The sequence below is a fragment of the Gasterosteus aculeatus genome, chromosome 3, assembly GCF_964276395.1.
Source record: "Gasterosteus aculeatus chromosome 3, fGasAcu3.hap1.1, whole genome shotgun sequence".
In the NCBI taxonomy this organism is placed as follows: Eukaryota; Metazoa; Chordata; class Actinopteri; order Perciformes; family Gasterosteidae; genus Gasterosteus; species Gasterosteus aculeatus.
The window spans coordinates 8,586,967-8,606,656 of NC_135690.1; the positions used below are offsets into that span (position 1 = coordinate 8,586,967).

The 19,690-nt window shown below is 43.9% G+C and overlaps 1 protein-coding gene and 1 long non-coding RNA gene across 3 annotated transcripts; one reads left to right on the plus strand and one right to left on the minus strand.

Annotated features, from left to right (window-relative positions):
* Positions 1–414: 414 nt before the first annotated feature.
* LOC120816518 (nuclear receptor ROR-beta) lies at positions 415–12,302 on the minus strand. Of its 2 annotated transcripts, none has more exons than XM_040172180.2 (10): positions 12,161–12,302; positions 6,702–6,787; positions 6,448–6,589; positions 5,765–6,316; positions 4,721–4,842; positions 4,296–4,428; positions 3,748–3,855; positions 3,318–3,428; positions 2,942–3,054; positions 415–2,850 (listed from the first exon to the last, which is right to left on the minus strand). In XM_040172180.2, the coding sequence occupies exons 1-10, from the start codon at positions 12,165–12,167 to the stop codon at positions 2,689–2,691; spliced, it is 1,536 nt and encodes a 511-aa protein (XP_040028114.1). In that variant the 5' UTR covers positions 12,168–12,302; the 3' UTR covers positions 415–2,688. The 2 variants fall into 2 exon arrangements, with proteins under 2 accessions (XP_040028114.1, XP_040028113.1); XM_040172179.2 differs by having other exon boundaries at positions 6,424–6,589.
* LOC120816522 (uncharacterized) lies at positions 12,278–13,017 on the plus strand. Its single transcript, XR_005711849.2, has 2 exons — positions 12,278–12,414; positions 12,509–13,017. It is a non-coding gene; the product is annotated as an uncharacterized LOC120816522 (long non-coding RNA).
* Positions 13,018–19,690: the final 6,673 nt, after the last annotated feature.

Below are 19,690 nucleotides of genomic sequence, written 5' to 3' on the forward strand. Positions count from 1 at the left end.
CATTTTGCCCGGGGAGCAATTAGGGGTTAGGTGTCTTGCTCAGGGACACTTCGACTTGAAAAATAATAATATTATTCAGTTACTTTCTGATGTATAACGGAGAGAGCCCAAACAAAAAAAAGCTGCAACCACGGAATGATTTATTGATTAATCACTGCCATGATGTGACATTTATCAGCATCATGGCCAATTTAGTTCCATTTATTTATTCACTTTCCGTTGCAAGCACAACATAGTAGTCTGTGGGTCAAACAAAACACCGACCGTGGCTATTTACATGGGCAGGAATAGAATATTTGACTTGGGGTTTCAGACACTGATAAGACCTCTGATCCGTCATAAACATGCAAAGACCCACCTTACATATAGTAAAATAAAAGCCAAATTCACCTCAAAGAAGAGTCAAAGAAACAATTCAAAAGAAAAGGAAACCATTTATTACATTCTTAAAACCACATATAATGTATCCCATTGGACAACAATATATATAGAGCCATGTGATTTAGTTACTCTTGGACGAGTAATATACCTCTTGTACATTGTGTCATATAGGAAAAGAGAAGGGAGACAAAGTATTATTTTTTGTTTGTACTGTAGTCGGTCTTCAATTAAAAAATAGATCACTGACTTTACAAGACAAGAGTGGAGACACAAGAAAACAGTGGATAAAAGACTGACAAATAAAAGAAAATCACAGCAAAAAGAAACATTAAACCCTTATAATGAATTCTTCCGTAGTGCTAAAAGATTTTTTTTTTTCAATTCCTATGTTGTCAATTTGATTTCACAATATCAGGACAAATGGGATGGGCTTCGATACTTTTTGGGTGACATTCACAAAAATAGAAATTACGTCCACATTAATTTGGGTAATGGGTTTTATTTTAGGTGCAAATGTGTGAGAAGCACGATGCTAAAGGACGACACTGGTAATAAAAAAGGGACACGAGACCACAGCCAGCTCCCTGAGCGGTAGGCAGAAGGTCCTCAGAATCTGCTCAAGAAACTTCACAGCACGCCGGGGTAAGACATCATCCTCATCTCAATGTAACAACCTTCAGATAGTGTGTTATGTACATAAACAATGTAAACAGTTATAGGTGACCTTGTGTATCGGATATGGAATAAAAAACTAAAATAATAAAACAGATTGACCCTAAAGTCTTACTCAGGGGGGGAGTAGCTCTCTCTGCCCGTAGATTAGTGTCCAGTGAGGATGAAGTGCTTGGTGTTTGGACAAGTGTTTGGGATATGGACTAAAAGGAGAGAGGAACAGCAAATGTACAAAATAATACAATTCTTTTCGACCAGCAAGGAGGGTTCATGATACATATTATATATATCTTCCATGTTCTGGCCATTATCCAACTGAAACTATGAGTGAAAGACAATTACACTACACCTTATTGTACTGACTGCTGGTTAGAAACAGGTGGGGGATACCCTGTGCATCCCGTTTTATTATAAAGTTCAGGAAGTCATTTTTTGCCTTGTCCTTTCTCTTAGTTTCCATGTGTCTCTCGTCTCTTTAGTTAGGACGCAATAGCGCAGCCTAAAAACTCATTTAAACGTTTTTGTCCTTGTAAAAGGTACACAGCACCCCCTGCTGTGCCGCTTCTGAAACAAGCGTCAATCCCGTCACTTGCGCGATGACCTCCCATAACCCCGCTGGGTTTTGCCTTCAGTGCAAGAGGGGATTGTTTCCATGGGAACCTGAGAAAACTGCCAGGAGGAGATGTAGTCCAGATTTTGAGTCCGAATATCATCCATCTTTGTTCCACGTCTTACAACGTACTTTTCTCTCCCTCTCTCTGTGTACTGAACTCACACATTCCAACTCTCTCCATATACTCATATAGTCATCTATTTACATCTTATTTAAAATATGTGTATAAATGTGTATATAAATTAAAGATAATTTCATCTTATCCTGTCTCTTAAGTGGCATTTACAAGGAAAGGGGTGCATGGGACTGAGGTTTCTCATTGCATTACAAGAGCCTGTACAAAAAGGCAGCACCGAACACTGTCTAACTGCTAAGCGCGTTCTCAGCTGATTAAAGAGCTCGGCCCAAGCCCAGAGTCATGTGTGTTCCCTATCAGAGAAAATGACTCCAGATCTTGGTCCCTAAGCGATTGTCGGTACGGCGGATATTGTCTGTATGAATACGCAGGCGTACCCTACGGAGATGTATTAATGTAGAAAGAAGTATTGACAAAGGTGAATTAATAGTGGGACCTGTGAATCTACACAACTTCATTCTAATACTTAGTGTAAAACTCTGTAAATGGTGTCAGGTTTGTACATTCACTGTTGTTGGCTTCTGGCTGATGCACTGGTGCGTTTCGATGAGGTACATTCATAACTAGTTTCTGCTCCACAGTGGATCTGATGTTAAACGAGTGTGTTCTAGTGGGCTGTTTTTACTTCTATACCCATCCGCGTGTTGTTTATGCTACAGTGTGCAGAGGGCCGTGAGCCTGTGTGGTCTGTAGTGTAAGGTGCTTTGCCTGCTGGGAGGGTGGAGGACTTCTTTGGGATCACGGGAGACGGAGTATTAGAAATCCTGGATTGTCTCTTAACTGCTGGTTGATGAGCTTCAACATCTCTATCCTTCTCTGTGCGTCCTTCTTGCTTCCCTACTTTTCAATACACTCTCCATCCGTCTCTGTTTGTCTATCGGCCTTTCTAGCCGTTGGTGGAGTCCGGCAGAGACATCTCACTGCCGAACACTTCCCGGTACAGTGGTGGGAAGCTGTAGGCGGTCTCTGGGTGGACCAAACGGAAAAACTCTAGTTTATCCACGTGGAGGTTGCAGATAGACTTCATCATGGGCAGCTTGGACACAATCTGCGAGGAGAGGGAAGACGTGTAAGCTCATGGCATGTCTTGCGTATGCTTTTGGAAGCGTTTAAGAAGCGTTGCGACTGCTTATCTTTACCTTGTCCATTTTCTCTTCTGAAGCTCCACTCTTGTGTAGACTGTGCTGCAGAGCCAGGTACACCTTCTCCTGGAGTTTTTTTATTTTTTGGCCTTCTGTTAGCCAGTGCCGATCTACAGGAAAAATAGTTCCCATTAACATATAATAGTGGCTTCTTTAAGTTACTTCGATACACATTGTAAAAGTCTGTCATCACAGTTATAATGAAGGTTACTAGAGGAAATGTATACATTTAGTTGAGTGTGTAGGTTGAAGATGGATCAACTGGGGGCCTTCTCACGACAGAACAGCATTGAATGGTCTGTAATGGACTACTGTGATCTGCCAGTATTATGTGCATCTCTGAGAAAGAGAGACATAAGAGGAAAATAACCACCTGGAGATAATAGAACGGCAGCGCTAAACAGAGCCATCTCCTCATCAGACAGCTGGAGACGGCAGAGTCCTTTTCCCAGGTCAAACACCGCGCTGACCAGGTCATCACAACCTGCATACACACAGCAAACAAATATGAATACATTTATAGTCCTACTTAATTTGATCAAGTGACATAGACGATACATGGGGTGAGAATGTGGATTTTTATTACTCAATTTGCACGTTTTTTGACTTATTGGACAAAAATGTGTGAAACCACATTAGGATCCAATTTGACGGGACTTTAGAAACACTGTTCAGCTGGAGGCTGTTAACTACGTCGCTTTTAACACCAGTTCTGGTGTCGATGAGTGTCAAGCTGATGGTCTGACGGCGTCATTTTAGGAACAATTACGGGAGTAAGTTACGAAACTCCATCTGATCCTCACCAAGTGCTTTGAAGAACTGAGCGAGGGCGAACTTTCCATTGAAGAAAATGCTGCTGTTGTTGACGTTGAAAGCTCGGCACATGCGGATCAGCAGGACCTCCAGACAGCCTGAAGGGGATCCACAAAGAGAGGCAAAGGCGCGGATGAGGGGAAGAGGAGGGACGGAGAGGAGCCAAGATGCTCCAACATGCACAAAACAATACAACAAAAAACAAATCATTTTGACCCAGACTGGTGAGAGGCAGATGAGATGACATTTTTGAAAATTTTAGAAATTAACAGGATGAATTGGATATCCAGAAAGATTTTTTTGAAAAAAGTTCAAAGCGTTTACAAAGAGTAACGCATTGTCAAATATATGCATTTTGTACCAGACACACACATATATATTTGTGTATGTGTTTCAAAGAGATAAATAAATGTCATTTCAGTAGAAGATGGGAGACAAAAATACAAAAAATAGGAAGGAACTAAAATTAGCAAGTTTCAGACTTGGTTTACTAAAATAGTATTTGAGATGTGAGCATTTTTAAAAACTATGCACTGACCTGCTTTCAGCAATATAATCTGGTCATTCTGGCACAAGTCCATGAAGCCAGCGATACGCTTGGCAAACTCCACCACGTACTGAATGGCGTTGGTGATGTGGTGTGCACACTGCTGCCACATCCACTCAGCTGACTGAGAAACACGCACAAGAGAAACGTAATTGTTACATTTTACACATTAATATCTTTTTAGGGGGTTTTCCAATCAGATCGAATTCAGCACTCGCACTAAAAGTACTGATAATAGCACTTTTCTTTTGCGTGTGAGACTGAAACGATACATCAGTAAAATAAGCTAATTAAGTTATTCAAAATACAGAGTTAATATGCCGTGTTGCATGTGAAACTATCCTTCAAACGCTATTGAGATATTATTCTTCAGACTTCACAAAGCACACATGGAATTTAATGTGAGCGTCGCGTACCTTGCTTTGAAAAGCACGCGTTTCCTCAGGTGTGTATTGTGCCCAGGTGAATCTCTTCATGTCTTCAGCGCTGTACTGACATGTCTCCAAGTGAGACTTGAGAATACTCTGAGTGATGCGCTCTGCGGAAAACAAACACAAGCCGATAACAATCAGTTTTTTTATGTGATGTCTGTGATGGCAGCAGGTTGGGGTGAGACCCAGCTTTACGCTTTGCACCAAGATGGAGCCGTAACTGCTCTTCTACTTTTACATTACATCTCTGAATCTACATCTTTTCCATTCTCTGCACTTCTAATACCCACAATTCATCATATTTACTCATTGCTTCCTTTAAAAGTCTGTGCTGTGTTTAAGGCCTCATTGCACTTTGGTGTAGCCAGCAACCATAAGAATGTCAAATAAAATACAAATGTTATATTGTTATAATGTTATAAGTCCTTCACAGACGGTTCTCTAAAGAAATGCATTTGCATCCTTACCTCTATAAATACCATAAGATTTTGTTAGCCGTCATCGGTCCCTGTTTTAATCTCATTCAGCTTGATGTCTTATGCCGGTTTCATATTGCTTGTTTTGCCGATTAAATCTTGCTCTTATCCTCTTATCAATTATTCTTTTCCGATAGCCTTTTTTATAGAAATGTCTTTGTGTTTCATCTGAGAAATATATATCCAACAGTATAACATCATGCCACACAACGTTTTTGGGACTATTTTTGTATTACTGGCTTTTCCTGCTATATGCTTAGTGCAAATTGATCATTCACTGACTTATTAATAAACTCTTGGAAAAAAAGTGCTGAGTTTGGGTCAAGAGCAAGCAGCCGGCGACTCCAAGAATGGTAGCAAAAAGACGAAGTTTGAAAAGTGGAACTAAGAAATAAATGCCTGTCTCTTATAGTATTCTATACTTAGTCACAAGTGAACGTTCTCTCTTCATTTAAGTGCATAAAAGCCCTGACGGCCATTGGAGCGATCCGGGTGTACTCATATACCCGGTAATGGAAGAAATGATTTGATCATTATCATTGTCAGAACTCACCAAGTTCTGTTATGGAGCAGTCCTCGGGCAGATGATCCAGCAGCGCATGCGTGCGCTTCAGCAGAGGGTGCGTGAGAGAGTGTGCGCACAGGAGGTGGATCCCGGCGGCGTCCGCTCCGTCCGGCATTGTCGGCTGCGGGGAATTCTGATTGGACGAGGAGGACGAGGAGGAAGAGGCGGAAGATGAGTTGGAGGTGTTCCCCGCGCTGGCTCCGCCGCCCAGCAGCTCCAGGCCGCAGTACTCGCCGGACCCCTCGGGGGTCAGCGGCAGGTCAAACAGGTCCGGCAGCGCTGCGATGTCCTCTAGGTCGCTGAGGGTGGAGCTGGAGCCCCCGCTGCTGTAGGACCGACTCAGAGCCTCCTTGCTGTCCTCCCCTCCACCACCACCACCACCTCCACCTCCACCACCACAGACGCCCTCCTCCTTGGGCACGGACAGAGCAGTAGCGCCCCCGCCAGCGGAGCCCGCACACTCCTGGGACTTTTGGTGCTTTTGCACTTCAGCGTAGAGGCTGTCGCGCTGCTTCTTGGACATGCGGCCGAATTTGACCGCTGCAGAAAGAGAAAGCACATTTCATTATGGAAACGGAACAAGTCTTGGACCTGTAACAATGCAAATGATTAATTCCTGGCTAAAATGAAAAACAAATGGCACGGACTACATTGCGTTTGCGTGTGGTTACCGTCTCTGCTCATGCCCAAAGCCAGACATTTCTGTAGGCGGCAGTGCTGGCAGCGGTTGCGGTTCGTTCGGTCGATCAGGCAGTTCCTCTGGCGGGAACACGAGTACATGGCATTGTTCTGCTGGCTGCGCCGGAAGAAACCCTGGACACACACACACACACATAACATCACTGTAAGTGACGGGCACCTCTGAGGTTGAATAGGGCGGCCTGGTTCGGTAGCATTGGTTTCCGTGGCGTGTTTTACTCCTCACCTTGCAGCCTTCGCAGGTGATGACTCCATAGTGGATTCCTGAGGACTTATCTCCACAGATCTTACAGGGAATGACCTCGATCTGAGCTACAAGATCACAAAACCACACAGACAAAAGAAGTGAGATCTCCACGCAGAGTGAAGTAGAGATTAAACAATCAGTTAACATCTCAAATGAGCAGCGGAGTCATTCTCTGGGTTGTCTCCAAAAACAACATTGGGTCACATGACCTATTCATTCGCACTCATCCCTTTCACAGAAAGCCTGTATTTCACGTTGAGCGCCTGACTAAATCTTCATGGATTCTGCCAAGGATTTCTTATAAAGGATCTTTTTGAGAAACTCAAGTTAAATATCAGACTTCTGTAACGCCCCCACAACTGTTAGTAATTATTTACGGGTCACTAATGATTGTGGCGTTTGTTTGCTTTTTTTTCCTCCTTGGTTTGAGCTCAGGTCTTAACTGGTCCCTCTTGCTTAACTGGTTACAGGTTTTTTTCCGCAATTGTATTCGAAAGGACCTTTGGTCACCATCTCTTCTCTTGTTGCTCGGAGGTCAGTTATGCGTCTCCGAACACTCAAGAGACACTGACTTTTAATACTCTCCTTTATTCGCAGCCCTTCTGGCATATCGTCAATAAATGATCCATTTCCAATGGTATTTAAAAGATACAGCTGGTCCCACTTAAAGCTGACAAAATGGCCAAATTGTACCACAGTCCAGACTCTCTTTAGTTGGTCATTTTTGTTTTTTTCATCATGTTTTATGGATGCATAAACCTTGGAACAAACTATCTCCTTTTTATCTTCTGTAGACCTCGAAAAGCTTCAATTCACGGTTGTACTCTGAGCGCCCTCCAGGTTATAGAAATACAGCTGACACCTTTCCATGCCTCTCATCTCTCTGGTAGCCCGTGGGTTTCAGATTAATATTAGAGACACATTAATACAGGTTTTTGACACATGCATGTCATGCCAGTCCCTATTGAGTGCAGTGTTAGCTGCAGGTAGATGCAGGGGGCGACCATGTCTTTACAGAACCACGTCTATACATCTAATGTCATAGTATTTGTTACATAGTATCAAGTGTTGGTTTTTATTCATTTTCCTGCAGGTGGCAGCTATCTAGTAGAAAAACTGGCCCACAATAAACACGCGCAGTCAGATAACTTGCAAGGAACTTTGTATGACTGCACCCTTCCTGTGGCCCCCATGAGGGAACAGAGTACACAAACTGATAGGGACTCACATGACCCCTTACACACACACACACACACAAAAAGAATCTTTCCTTATCGACGAAGGGGCAAGAAAACGCCGCTACAACATTTGAGGCTTGTTGCTCAGCTCTCCTGTTTACAGACTTATTCACAGAATCTCATTTGCACCAATTGTGAGAGTGACATATGAAGGAGCAAAGAGGTTGATGCGATTGAGGGAGAACGGCTCTGCTCTCGGGTGCTGGAAAACACAGCTTTCCATTCCATTCCCCCCGGTCGACCGTCTCAAACTGTTGACGAAAAGTACTCCGACTGATCGAGGCAGCTGCAGGCCATCAGTGGAAAAATATTTCCCTTCCTCTCTTTCTCTCATGTTCCACCCCTCCCTCATCTCGCGATTATATAACTCTTGTCTGTGAGCATTCCTTACAATACTCATTCTGCAGGCTCACTCTAGCATACCGACACCCCGCCCCTCCTCGGGCTCAGTCTCTCCCACTGGCAGAGCAGCGCTCGCAGCTCCCTGGGCATTGGCCCGAGTCTTCCATCACACGCAGGCTGCAGCCTGTCAGCCCATGTGGACATTCTGTCCCACTGACACACTTTCCCACTGCAGTGGGAGAGGGGGGGGCGGCATGCACGACCCGTCCCTCCGCAGACCGGTTTTTAAGGTGGGACTGAACCTCAGCTCAGGCTTTCCCGCTAAACCAACCAGGCAAGGCAATGATAACAAGCCTTGAAAAATGACGCTGAGGAGTTCGGCTGGTGTCGAACACGGATCGGCACTGATTTCCCCAAAGACTATTTCTGCATGGACTGTTTCTGTGCAATTGTGCTGTTTAATGAAGGAGAAATCCCATTTGATTTGGCTGTAATGGCTCATATTATACCTGGCAACAGTCCACTCAAAGCAGACAAGTCTGAACTCGAATGTCAGTGATTCGGCCCACTCCCCAGCCTTTGACATTGAGCCTCTTCTTCAACCCGATCTATTCTTGTACCGTGCTGTGAGCCAGGATTGCACAGATGCAAAGCCGCCCACAACTTTTGCTAAAACCACACATACGTGATTCTTAACTCCTCGTCTCTGACACTCCAGAATACACAAGCACAGCCCAGAGACAGTAAACTATTTGTATCATTAAAACTCCTTCATTTCCTGTAATTCACTTCTTGAACCGATTATCTACTTGCGATGATTCAATAAGCACAGAAAATGTCTTGATAATGTGAAGCGCCGTTTCATTAGGGAAACAAAACAAGAGCTGCAGCTGCTATTTCCACAACTGATTACTCTTATCAATGATTTACTTCAGTAATCATTTATTGTAAAAACTGTAAAAATGTCATTTCAGAATGAGAGGAAGAACACTACCATATGCAAAATGTAGAAGCTGTAACATGTGGATCTTCTGCATTATTGCTTCAACAGGCAATCTACTAATCCATTAGGTGAGTAATCATTTTAGATCTAAAGAAAACACTTTGGTCATGAGATGTGCACCTAAGGGGATGATGTGCGTACTTAACAGACGTTACAGATTGAAATGTCTGACAGTGCAGAGAGAGACAGAGCAGCAGTACCCGCACTATTCGTTAAAGAAACATTTACCTCTAACCCTGGATGTCATTGCTGACCTGTGATAAAACACCCGTATGAGGCGCCTGACCTTTAGCTCTCCAGAGACCGTCTGCATACCAAGAGGATCCATAGCAAACCTGCTTTCCACTAACACGAGGATCGAGTGCTGCCTGTGGCTGACGGGGTGTTTGAGTGTGGTCGTTGTGGGAGCAGCAGGAGGGAAAACCCAAGCGTTTCCACCAACAAAACAACTGCAGCAAAGCGGCTGGCGTTTGTTTCCGACCGCGCCGGCTGCAGCGTCTTCTTCAGAGAGATGAATGTGTAAGCGTGTCATCTCTTAAAGAAAATGGCAAATATATTTTATAAGAAAAGACATCACCTCTCGGTTTTATAATCTCATAGACTGCTGTCAGCACATCCTGTTTGCTTCTGCTAAAAGTCACAATACCCTGAAGACTCAAGCTAAATGCCCTTGAGGAGCAGATTGACGCAAGGCTATTTTTCATTACCTTGCTTTAAGAAAAACCGTGAGCTTGGAAAGGGACACGCAGTAGGAGGCGGGGGGCCTCGACACATATCAGCAATGCTCAAGCAGTTGTTGTGTCATGCAGTTGCCCTTTTCATCCTTATGAAGTCAAGTTAAGTGCACAGGAATTTATCTGATTATTCTACTTCGAGGTGTTTACAAAGCATCAAAGCCAGTGGAAATGGGGAAGAGGAGAGCAAATGTATTCTCAGATATGGGGGAAAACAAAACCCACTTTAAATTGACACTGTCACCTTGAACTTATGACGGCCTCACTTGAGTTGACAGCACACAACTCCTGCAAAAACAAAATTTGACCGTGGATTCAGGGTGATAAAGCTTGACAAACAAAACAAATGAGACTTCAGTCACATACTGAAAATACACATATACTGGATATTGTGGCTACTGGTGCATTCAAATAGTGGAGGCCATGCCGAGGCCCAAAGAGGAGGGAGGGGGGGGCTAAGAATGTCATACCGGGTGTCACTCTGGCAGTTTTCTATGATCTTTCACTGTCTTTATGCAAAATACATTTTGCATAAATGCCCACTAATGCAAAATAAATAAAAATAAACCACAGGAAGTGTCAGGAGTCCAGGCACCACAACGGGGCTTGAAAAGTCTGTCAGCAGGCCAAAGCTGTAGGAATAACTCAATAATTTAGACCAATTGGGGGCGCAAACGCGTGTACGAATGTTCAAACTGGGACAAAAAAAACGCTGACCTGCTTTTCTATGGGCAGACGGCAGGTTGAGTAACTCATTTATATTTTCAGTGCAGCGTGCTACCAAATGTCCATGGTTTGTTTACATTTGGATATCCTGCCAGAAATGGAGCCTCCTTCCACCTCAGGCCCCCTCTGCTTCTTCCTCTCTGTCCCCAGAAAATCAATCTCTTTCCTCCCCCATTAAAAAACAAAGTCCGTGCAGCTAATCTCCTGTCCTGCACAAAAAAGATTGCAGGGCTAAACCACATCATTAACGCAACCCAGCATCGGTAAATATTTACAGAAATTTCTTTCAACTATAATCGGTTCTAGTGCATGTAGATTTTGGTGATTTGAATCATATTCTGTAGACTATATGCAAAGACATTAAATAATTAACGCCATCTGTGTTGCTCATATTTATACTTTGGGGCGTTTTGTCGTGTTTATAACAGGGCTATTTCAACTAAACGGCATTCAGACAATCAACACACGGGAAACAAACGTCCTTGCTAATAACAATTATCTGCTGCCCTCTGCCCAAGTTCAACCTCGGTCTGGCATTGAAGTGACACATGAAGGCCGAGCGTCAGTGCGCGCCATGGCGCTGCACGCCGGCGGCGCGGCGCTTCCCGGAGCCTCTCCTCCTCCCTCCGCCGTGCATGCTGTATAATGTTGGGTGACATAACTAGGTCAGTGGAACAGCCAGACCCCCTCTCCCCTCCGTCCACTCACACGGTAGGCCGTGCAGGCACAGCCACCACACAAAAAGCATCTCACAAGTGCACCGACACGGGTTTCTCTCGAAAAATGACAGAGAGCTGAATATTAAAATAGGTTTTGCACATCATTCACGTCGGCGAACGTTTGCCAAATGCGGACTATTTGGATGTTTCATTCACCTGATCACAAACCCGATACACTCGCATTACATCTTGATTACATAATTGCAGGTTTAACAACAACAACAACCTCCCCGGACGCCCCTCCCTCTCCCTATTGCATAACTCTAACATGGATCCCCTGGAAAAATTTGCAGATGGACTCCAGAGTGAGATTTCACTCACTTTTGTTCAAACGCGATCACATTTGGCTCCGCCGTGAAACCATGAAGTAAAAATTACGCATGTGTGTCTTGGAACGATCTCGCCATCGATCTCGTTGGGACTCATTCTCAATTTCTGCACAACCTGCAACCAGCTGATTATTAGTGCATGCTGAACGTCAGCGTGCAGCGCGCCGCTCTCTGTGCAGCTGGAGGGATTAATGCGCACGGGGAGAAGAAGAAGAAGAAAAAAAACAGGCGCACTCAAAGTCTCCGTGCGCATTCTCGCGTTGTCGTACAGAACCAAACCGAGATTCTTTCGCATCCAAGTACGAGTGGACATTGCACAGATCGATTGCCAAATGAAGTCAACTTACCTCTCATGTTGGTGTTGCGTGTAGCTGTTGACTGAACGGCACGAACGCTCGGCTACATGTAGTGTAATGTAGGTGGCAGAATGGAGGAGAATAGATCCTCTAGAACCACGGCGCCTCCGGAGAGATTCACTTTGTTCCGTCCGGAGACAGCTCCCGTCCAGCACGGTCCAAAAAAAACAGAAAGGTGGAAAAAAAAGAGAGAAACTACCTGAAACTCCCTCTATCGCTCGGTCAATTCCGACCGAAATGAAAGAGTGCGTAAAGTCTCTGCGGATCGCATGGTAACCGTCTCCGTGCACCGGTAAATAGATTTTGCACAACTTTTCTTTCTTTCTTTTTTTTTGGCAGAAAAGTGTGGACGACCGGCGATCGGACCCCCCCTCTGCGATCTGAGTCTCAGCCTGCTTTTCCCTCACTCTACCCTGCTAACCTACTTTCTCCAAGCATGGACTCTCCCATGATCTCACTGCCGACAGCCGTTCACAGCTCTCGCGGGAACGCGCAGTCAGGAGCGAGTTTAAGGTGGCTGGCCAGATGATGGACTCGTGCCATTTTGCCAAGAAATCATTGATCATGTGTTTTGTTAACAGCGTTTTTGCTGTTTTGCATTATTTGAGTTGACCTAGATTACTTCATTTCAACATTTGGCCCGGCTGAGCTTCCAAACATGAAAGTAATGCTGAATAAAAAGGGACTGTTGCAGAAGTCTTTAAGAACAACAATCAAGTAAATATTTTTAAAAGAAAAATAATAAGAAAAAAATGCTTAAATCCTGTTTGATTGTTGCCTTACATCATATTTTAACATCGTTCTTATATTTTTGGCTGTTTGTCAGATAAATACAATATCAAAATTTCTCCTGGGGACTGTGATCAGTATTTTTTAGAACTCATCAACATTTTATAGGTCAAACAATTAATCAAAAAAGAAATCTAAAAATATATATATATACTTGTGTGTGCTGAGGGGGGCTTGGTGTAGCAGACGGCCTTATGATACAATCCTCTGGCATTATGAAGCCGCATGAAGGCAGCGATTACTCAAACTAGATTAGTCGAACAGCCGAACACAGGAGCTTGAGTCTCTTCTCCACACGTTCACGCATACAGAAAGATACCAGCTCTGAAATGTATGTGTTTTTTCCCCTTTCCACCCCTTATTCACGGCCACACGTTCAAATCCTAATGTATCCTTTTCTGCACGGCCTTCCCTCTTAGTCGTTTGGTGTCTGCTGGTTTTCCCTTTCTCTTGCCCCATGCACAACTCCTCTAAAGCCCCTCTGTTCGAAGTCTCCCTTGACAACGGCCGTGACACTTTGACCTTAGGTCTTACGTAACCGCTGTGCAGCTCGGTTAGACGGCACAGGGAGAGGAAGGTGGGGGTCGGAGGGAGGACGGGTTCGCCACGGCTCGTCCAAGGCAGACATTTTGTTGCCCGATGATTAAGTAACAGGTGGAAGGAGAACAGCTCTGAGCTGGAGAAGGATTTTGGGAGGTTGCCAGCAGCAGCATAACAGGATGAGGGAGCAGATGGGGTGGGGGGGAGAAATGATCCATAAATGGAGGGATTTTAGCGTCATAGAATGCAGTGTGACAACAAACAGAGCTGAAGCACACACAAAGAGGCCAAATAGCCCTCTTTGCCTCAAGTCTTTTCAAGTGGAGAAAAGCATCACAGTGGTTTAACTGACAGGCGAGATGAGCCAGTGAAAGACCGAAAGGTTTTCTGCAGAGAAGCCGTTTAAGATATTTTTGGTTTCACATCTACGCAAGACAAAATACACTTGCAAAAAAAAATCTCTTGCAACCTAGTGGACCCTCTTCGATTACAGTGCACAACTACAGTGACACGTTTTTCTTGCATTTTGCAGACGTATGGAAGAACAGCTACATACGGCATATGTTTTTGGTTGGTAGTACACAGATTGTCGGCAGCCACCCACGAATCGGCGTACCTGCCGCCTACTTTCTGTCGGGCAATGGCGGCACTTCGTTGTTATGCAGAAGGTCTTTGCTGTTCGAACGGCATAAGGTTTCTCCTGACTCAGATCAAAGCCAGCGCAGCCTCGTGACTCCCCGGGGTTGAATTTAAAGGCCTCGCTCACATCAAAGGGTCTTTGTGGGGATGAGGGACCGACTGTAACTGATTGGCTGCACATGGCTCTGCTGGGCCCGGTCTCTCAGCCTCAGCAGCCACGACTCCTTACATTCCAGTCGCCCTTCTCATGCGTCACATTGGAAAATGTTCCCATGTATTTTCATGTTAAGAGGGGTCATTTGAGATACATCTCACACATAATATTCCTTTATTATTCCACAGTATGTTCTAATTTGTGCATCAAACCCACTAAAATGGCTAAATACACACACATGAACTGCGCTGTGCCACTGAATTTGTTCAGATTATTTCAGGCTCCTGCCATCCAGAGCTGTAAACCCCCACTCCATTAATCTCCTTGTTTTCTCCACTCGGGAGGCACTGCTAATCCCTCCCCCCCCCCCCATCCCTGTAGCCGGGCCTCTGTAATCTGGAGCTGCGTCACTGGGTCAGTGTGTCAGATGGAGCCCAGGCAGCGTCCCCTCCTGTCACAATGACTTCATCCTCATCCATTCATTCCAACTCCACTTCACATGCTTTTTCTATCCCGGACTTTTCTGTTTCTCCTCCCCCGTTATTTTGGTCTTCTTATCTTCTGCTACCGCTTCACGCTTTTTAAAAAATGCTTTTGCTCTCAGCTTTTCATACCCGGCTTCCGCTTGATGAAGCCTGAGGAATAAATAGAACACGAGTTCAACCTCAGAGCTTTAGATAGATAATTATCTCACTGACTACTCAACCTTTTCCAACTCACAAGCATCACACAAACATGTGTTTTTAGGGACTTTGGCCCACCTCACGTTGTAAATGAGTTATTGGGGAGTCTATTCACCTAAAAAATGGTTTGGAGGTTTTGAAGGCTGAACACAAGCTGCTTTGAAGTAAAACCAGAATGTGGCTGAAGAGGAAGTGGAAACCTGACTGGTGGGGGAAATTGCAAATAACATGTTAATAACATTCGACATTCAACTGTCATGTATTTCTGAACTGAAGCCGAGCGTTGAGCACCACACCAACATTAGAGGAAGATTTTCTGGGGATGAAAGGTTGATTAAACTGCAAACAATCAAATTCTCACTGTGATTGATTTGGTCAAATATTTGAACCTATTATTTACAATACAAATCTTTCTTCAGTAACTTTCACATAGACCCAAACCTTTCTGTTTCCATTTTATTCTGTGTAGATTTTCACAGAGGGGCGAAGGTTCACGTATAATTTATTGCCGAAATATTTAATTCCTAAACACATAACAATGTTTTTTTAAATATCTTTCGACAGTATATTCTGCTTTATTTAGTGATTAAGGGAGACATCAAAAATTTTAATATATGGAAAAATCTCTAATGTAATTTTGGTAAATATGAATATCCAACTAGAATTTTAACTAAACTATTATTAATAATTGTATAGCAAAATAAATAATCTTGTTCATTAAGGACTAAACAAGGGAAATAGTTCAATATCCCCTGTAGAATCACATGATTCAAACTAGCAGCCCTCTGAACTTCTTTAAATCACAACACGCCAGCGCGTCTGAATTCAGGACACCACATTTTCGTCATGTTCTCTGCATGTATTAAAGACGTTCTTACTGACAAGTACAATCAGCTGCAAATCTCTCTCTTTGTCACTCAAGGTCTCCCTAGTCTGTCCCCGAACTGCTCTTCATCTCTTCTGCTTTGTTTCTCCTAAATCAGGTTAAGCAGCCACGGACACTCAAGCAGCGGGAGGACTCTGACGTGGTCACAGGTTTCGCACGACTGAACCGATTGTGGAAACAAAAGATTATTGATCAAAGTCCAGACATATTTCTAATCATAATCGCCGGGCTTTAGAATAGTTGTAAATGTCCTGGTCAGCAGGGCCTTTAAGACAGCGGAGTGACTGTACCCTCTTACAATGATAACTGTGTACGTCATGTCAGCTGATAGAAGATGTCGGCGCTTAAAATGTCTAGATGACCTCCGGATGACTTGTGCGGCAAAACTCTATGTCCTGGGGAAAAGAACACAAAGCCCCCCCCTGTTTCATGATGTTATCTTTCAGCTATATATTTTGGCACCGGAGAAGAAGACCTTTCAGTAGCCTTAACGCATGACTTGTATGAGTGTCAATTCTTTCTCCTCCAAGCAAGTATTAATTATTACATGTCCTGTTTAATGATTTCACACCAGTGTCGACTAAGATTTCTTTTGTAGATAAAGGTTTTGCCTTGGTCGACGTTCCACGTCGATATGTGATGCAAATACAAAAACATGCCACGTAAAGACGTCGTGAGATAAAAGGAGGTTGCCACAGCAACGCGGCTGTTTTTACCATGTGCTGCTTGGCCATGTGAGCACGACCCAGTTACACCTGAGTGAGAGTGATTGCATAAATACACGCGCCAAACGCAAACGCACATGGATCAACACGTGATGTCTCCATCTACAGTGAATAAGATCAGGTCGAGGTGAAAAACGTCCACTTCGACCTTTTCCTTAAGTTTGACTGTTGTCCATCTCTTGTGTGCCATCGGCACGGCACTGCCAGACACTCATGCACCCCTCATCTTCACCCAATTGCATCTGTTCTTACGCATTCCCTCTGCTCCTACAGTTTTCTTTCATTTTCTTGCAAGTCCAGAGCTCAGTCGAATGTGTAATCCCCTAACTGCCTTCAATTATGCAACCAGGAAAGAATCGAATTAATGAACTATGCTAATGTGTTAAGCGGTTCACATTTGTTTATATGATACATCTGCTAAGAATCACTGGAAAATATCTAAATGTGTCTATTATTAAGCAGCTCTTACCAAAAAGGTTCATGGTAGTCAACAACTTCTGGCCTCTTTCTTTTACGCAACTGTTCGACACATGTAATAAACAGTGAATCCGCATTTATTTCACTTCAAATCCTTGTTTACTGAGACAAACTGCCTACATTTGAAAACCAGGCATGAGTGAAATCGGGTTATTCAGTTCATACATAACTGCTCGGATGACTCATCTCAGGACAGCCAGCGGAAACAGAGACAGCTAGTGCAGATATTTGGTACAAGAGACTGAGCTTATGTAATACGTGAAGTCTGCAAAGTCTCCAAAAATAGAAGATAAAGGCAATAATAGTTGCTCTGAAACATGCATCACAACACTTTTCTCTACACAAATGCTGCCAAAAGCAGATGCACAGTAACGGTTCTCTTGAAAGCCTGCTGAGCGTCTGTAAAAAAGGGAAAGCTGTCTTTGTTCTGCTGATTTGTCTTTTGCAAGAAGATTCGGGAGGATGCTTCTCTGTCATCGGTGAAGTGGAACGCCGCGTTGTGTGTGTTGCAGATTTTGGGGGGGGGGGACAAGACAGAGACGGGACCGTGAAAGTCTGCATTGCGTCACAGCAGGGAGCCGACGAAAGGAGGGGAGGTACAGCGAGAGAGAAAGAGGGGAGACGGGATGGGGGGGGGGAGCAGGGGCGCAGGGAGGGGGGGGTTGCGTCTTCACTGACCCAGTTAGAGCGATGTAAACCCTCTCCCTCGCCCGCCCTGCCTCACTGCTGCTACTGACGTGTGAACTTTCATCAGTACCAGACGGACCGGGATGAATCCAAGGGAATCAGGAGAAGGAGACGGCTGAGTGTTTATACAGACGGGCCAGACGCAGACCAACAGACAGCAAAACAACGTTCGAGAAATAAATGAGAATCGACCGAGAACAGCAGACAAATATATTTACAATGATATTTCCCAGATCCGGGCAGATCTGGGAAATATCTCTGTGAAAACAGAATAAGGCAAAGTGGATTTAAAACAAATGAACGATAACGATAAATATGGAAACCCCTTCATATCCTGCCTAATATTAGAATTCTGCCTTTTTTCTAGACAATAACCCCTTTGAAGATTAAAGCAGCTCTTGATAAAATCAGGGCATCGCTAGGAAGGCAATAACCACCAAACACACACGCAGTAATTTCTTACAAATTGGAATTGTCAAGGTCCCCAGAATGTAAGAGAAAAGGGTTTCTGGGATTAACAGGCAATCAAATGCTTTAATGATGAATATTTCACATAAAGCCACTTCTTCTCCAGGCACATTTCACACGAAAGGCTCATGCTCCTTTACACAGCTACACCTGACCTACAGTCTTTTCACCTTGCTCCTCCTTGTGGTTTCACAGTCTACATTTCAGTTCCGATGTTGAGTCTAATGGAGCAAGGTGACATTTTTGGCCTCAAAAAGCCAAACCAAAACTTTCCTGAAACCAAACTGCATGAGCTAAAAATAGATCAAACCGTCTATAACAACAAGTAAAAGAGCAGCTTTGTACTCCAAACTTGTGTGCTCTGTCATCTGTTTTAGTGCTGTGGATTCTCAACTGTTCCGTCTGTCCCGTCCAAAACCTTTTTTCCAGACCACATTTTCAGATTTCCATTCCCCCGTTTCCGTGGTTCACCCTTGTTTTCTTTCCATCAGCCACTGATTGAATGAACTTTTTGCTCTACATTTCTGCATTTTAAAATGTGGTGACAAGGAAGACACATCTCGATCTCAAAGAAGACACATCTCGATATTCTTCTTCTCAAACCACATTTACTCAACTTTTACTGCGACCGCATGGACCCATCGCCACAAGCTGAATGCCACCAGGCCATCATTATCTTCACCTAAGTGCTCAAACTCGAGCGCAGTGTTAGACCCGCGTTCTGTAAACAGTTATGATGCAGACTATGATTCGTCTGTGTAATCTTGTTAAATTCTGGTCAGGCTTTAAGATTATTGAGGACAAGCAATTTCAGCAAATCTCCCATTATCCAATTTCAACTGTTTTTGTCCGGATACAAAGAAAATATTACAACGGAATGATTTGGGCACGTTGGATGGATTTAAGTCATGGAACTCTCTGTTGGCAGCTCAGTCGCTCTGGTTAATGCACCACTCTGCCACAAACAAGTGAATCAAGGGAGAGGAGAAATAAGCACAAACAAACGACCAAAGCTGACGAGCTCATCACTAGTTTTGACAAGGATTTAGGCAAGAACCTGCAGCAATCAAGGCAAATGTGCAATCAATGTTGTTTCAAGTTGTCAAAGAACATTCAGACTTTTTGTGTTTTCTTGTGGTGGCCAGTAGGCAACCTGGAGCAAGAACCCGGTGACGGCAAACCCAATTCGCAGAAGAACGCGGCCCTTGAAAAGTTGGCCAAAGAAGATGCTGTCAAAATGGACATTGCAGCTATCTGCAAGCTTGGATCTGGACATTAGCGATGACCCAGACGCTAAAAGGAATTTCACAGTAAATGCAATTATCACCGAAGACAATTCAAGCATAAACTAACAACTTATTTTCCAGTTGGAAAAGGTTGAAAACGGCAGTAGTTTGGATGCTTGTGTTGACGGTTCGACTTTTCTTCTGTGTGAAGAAACTGACTAATAAAATAATAAAAATAATAATAATG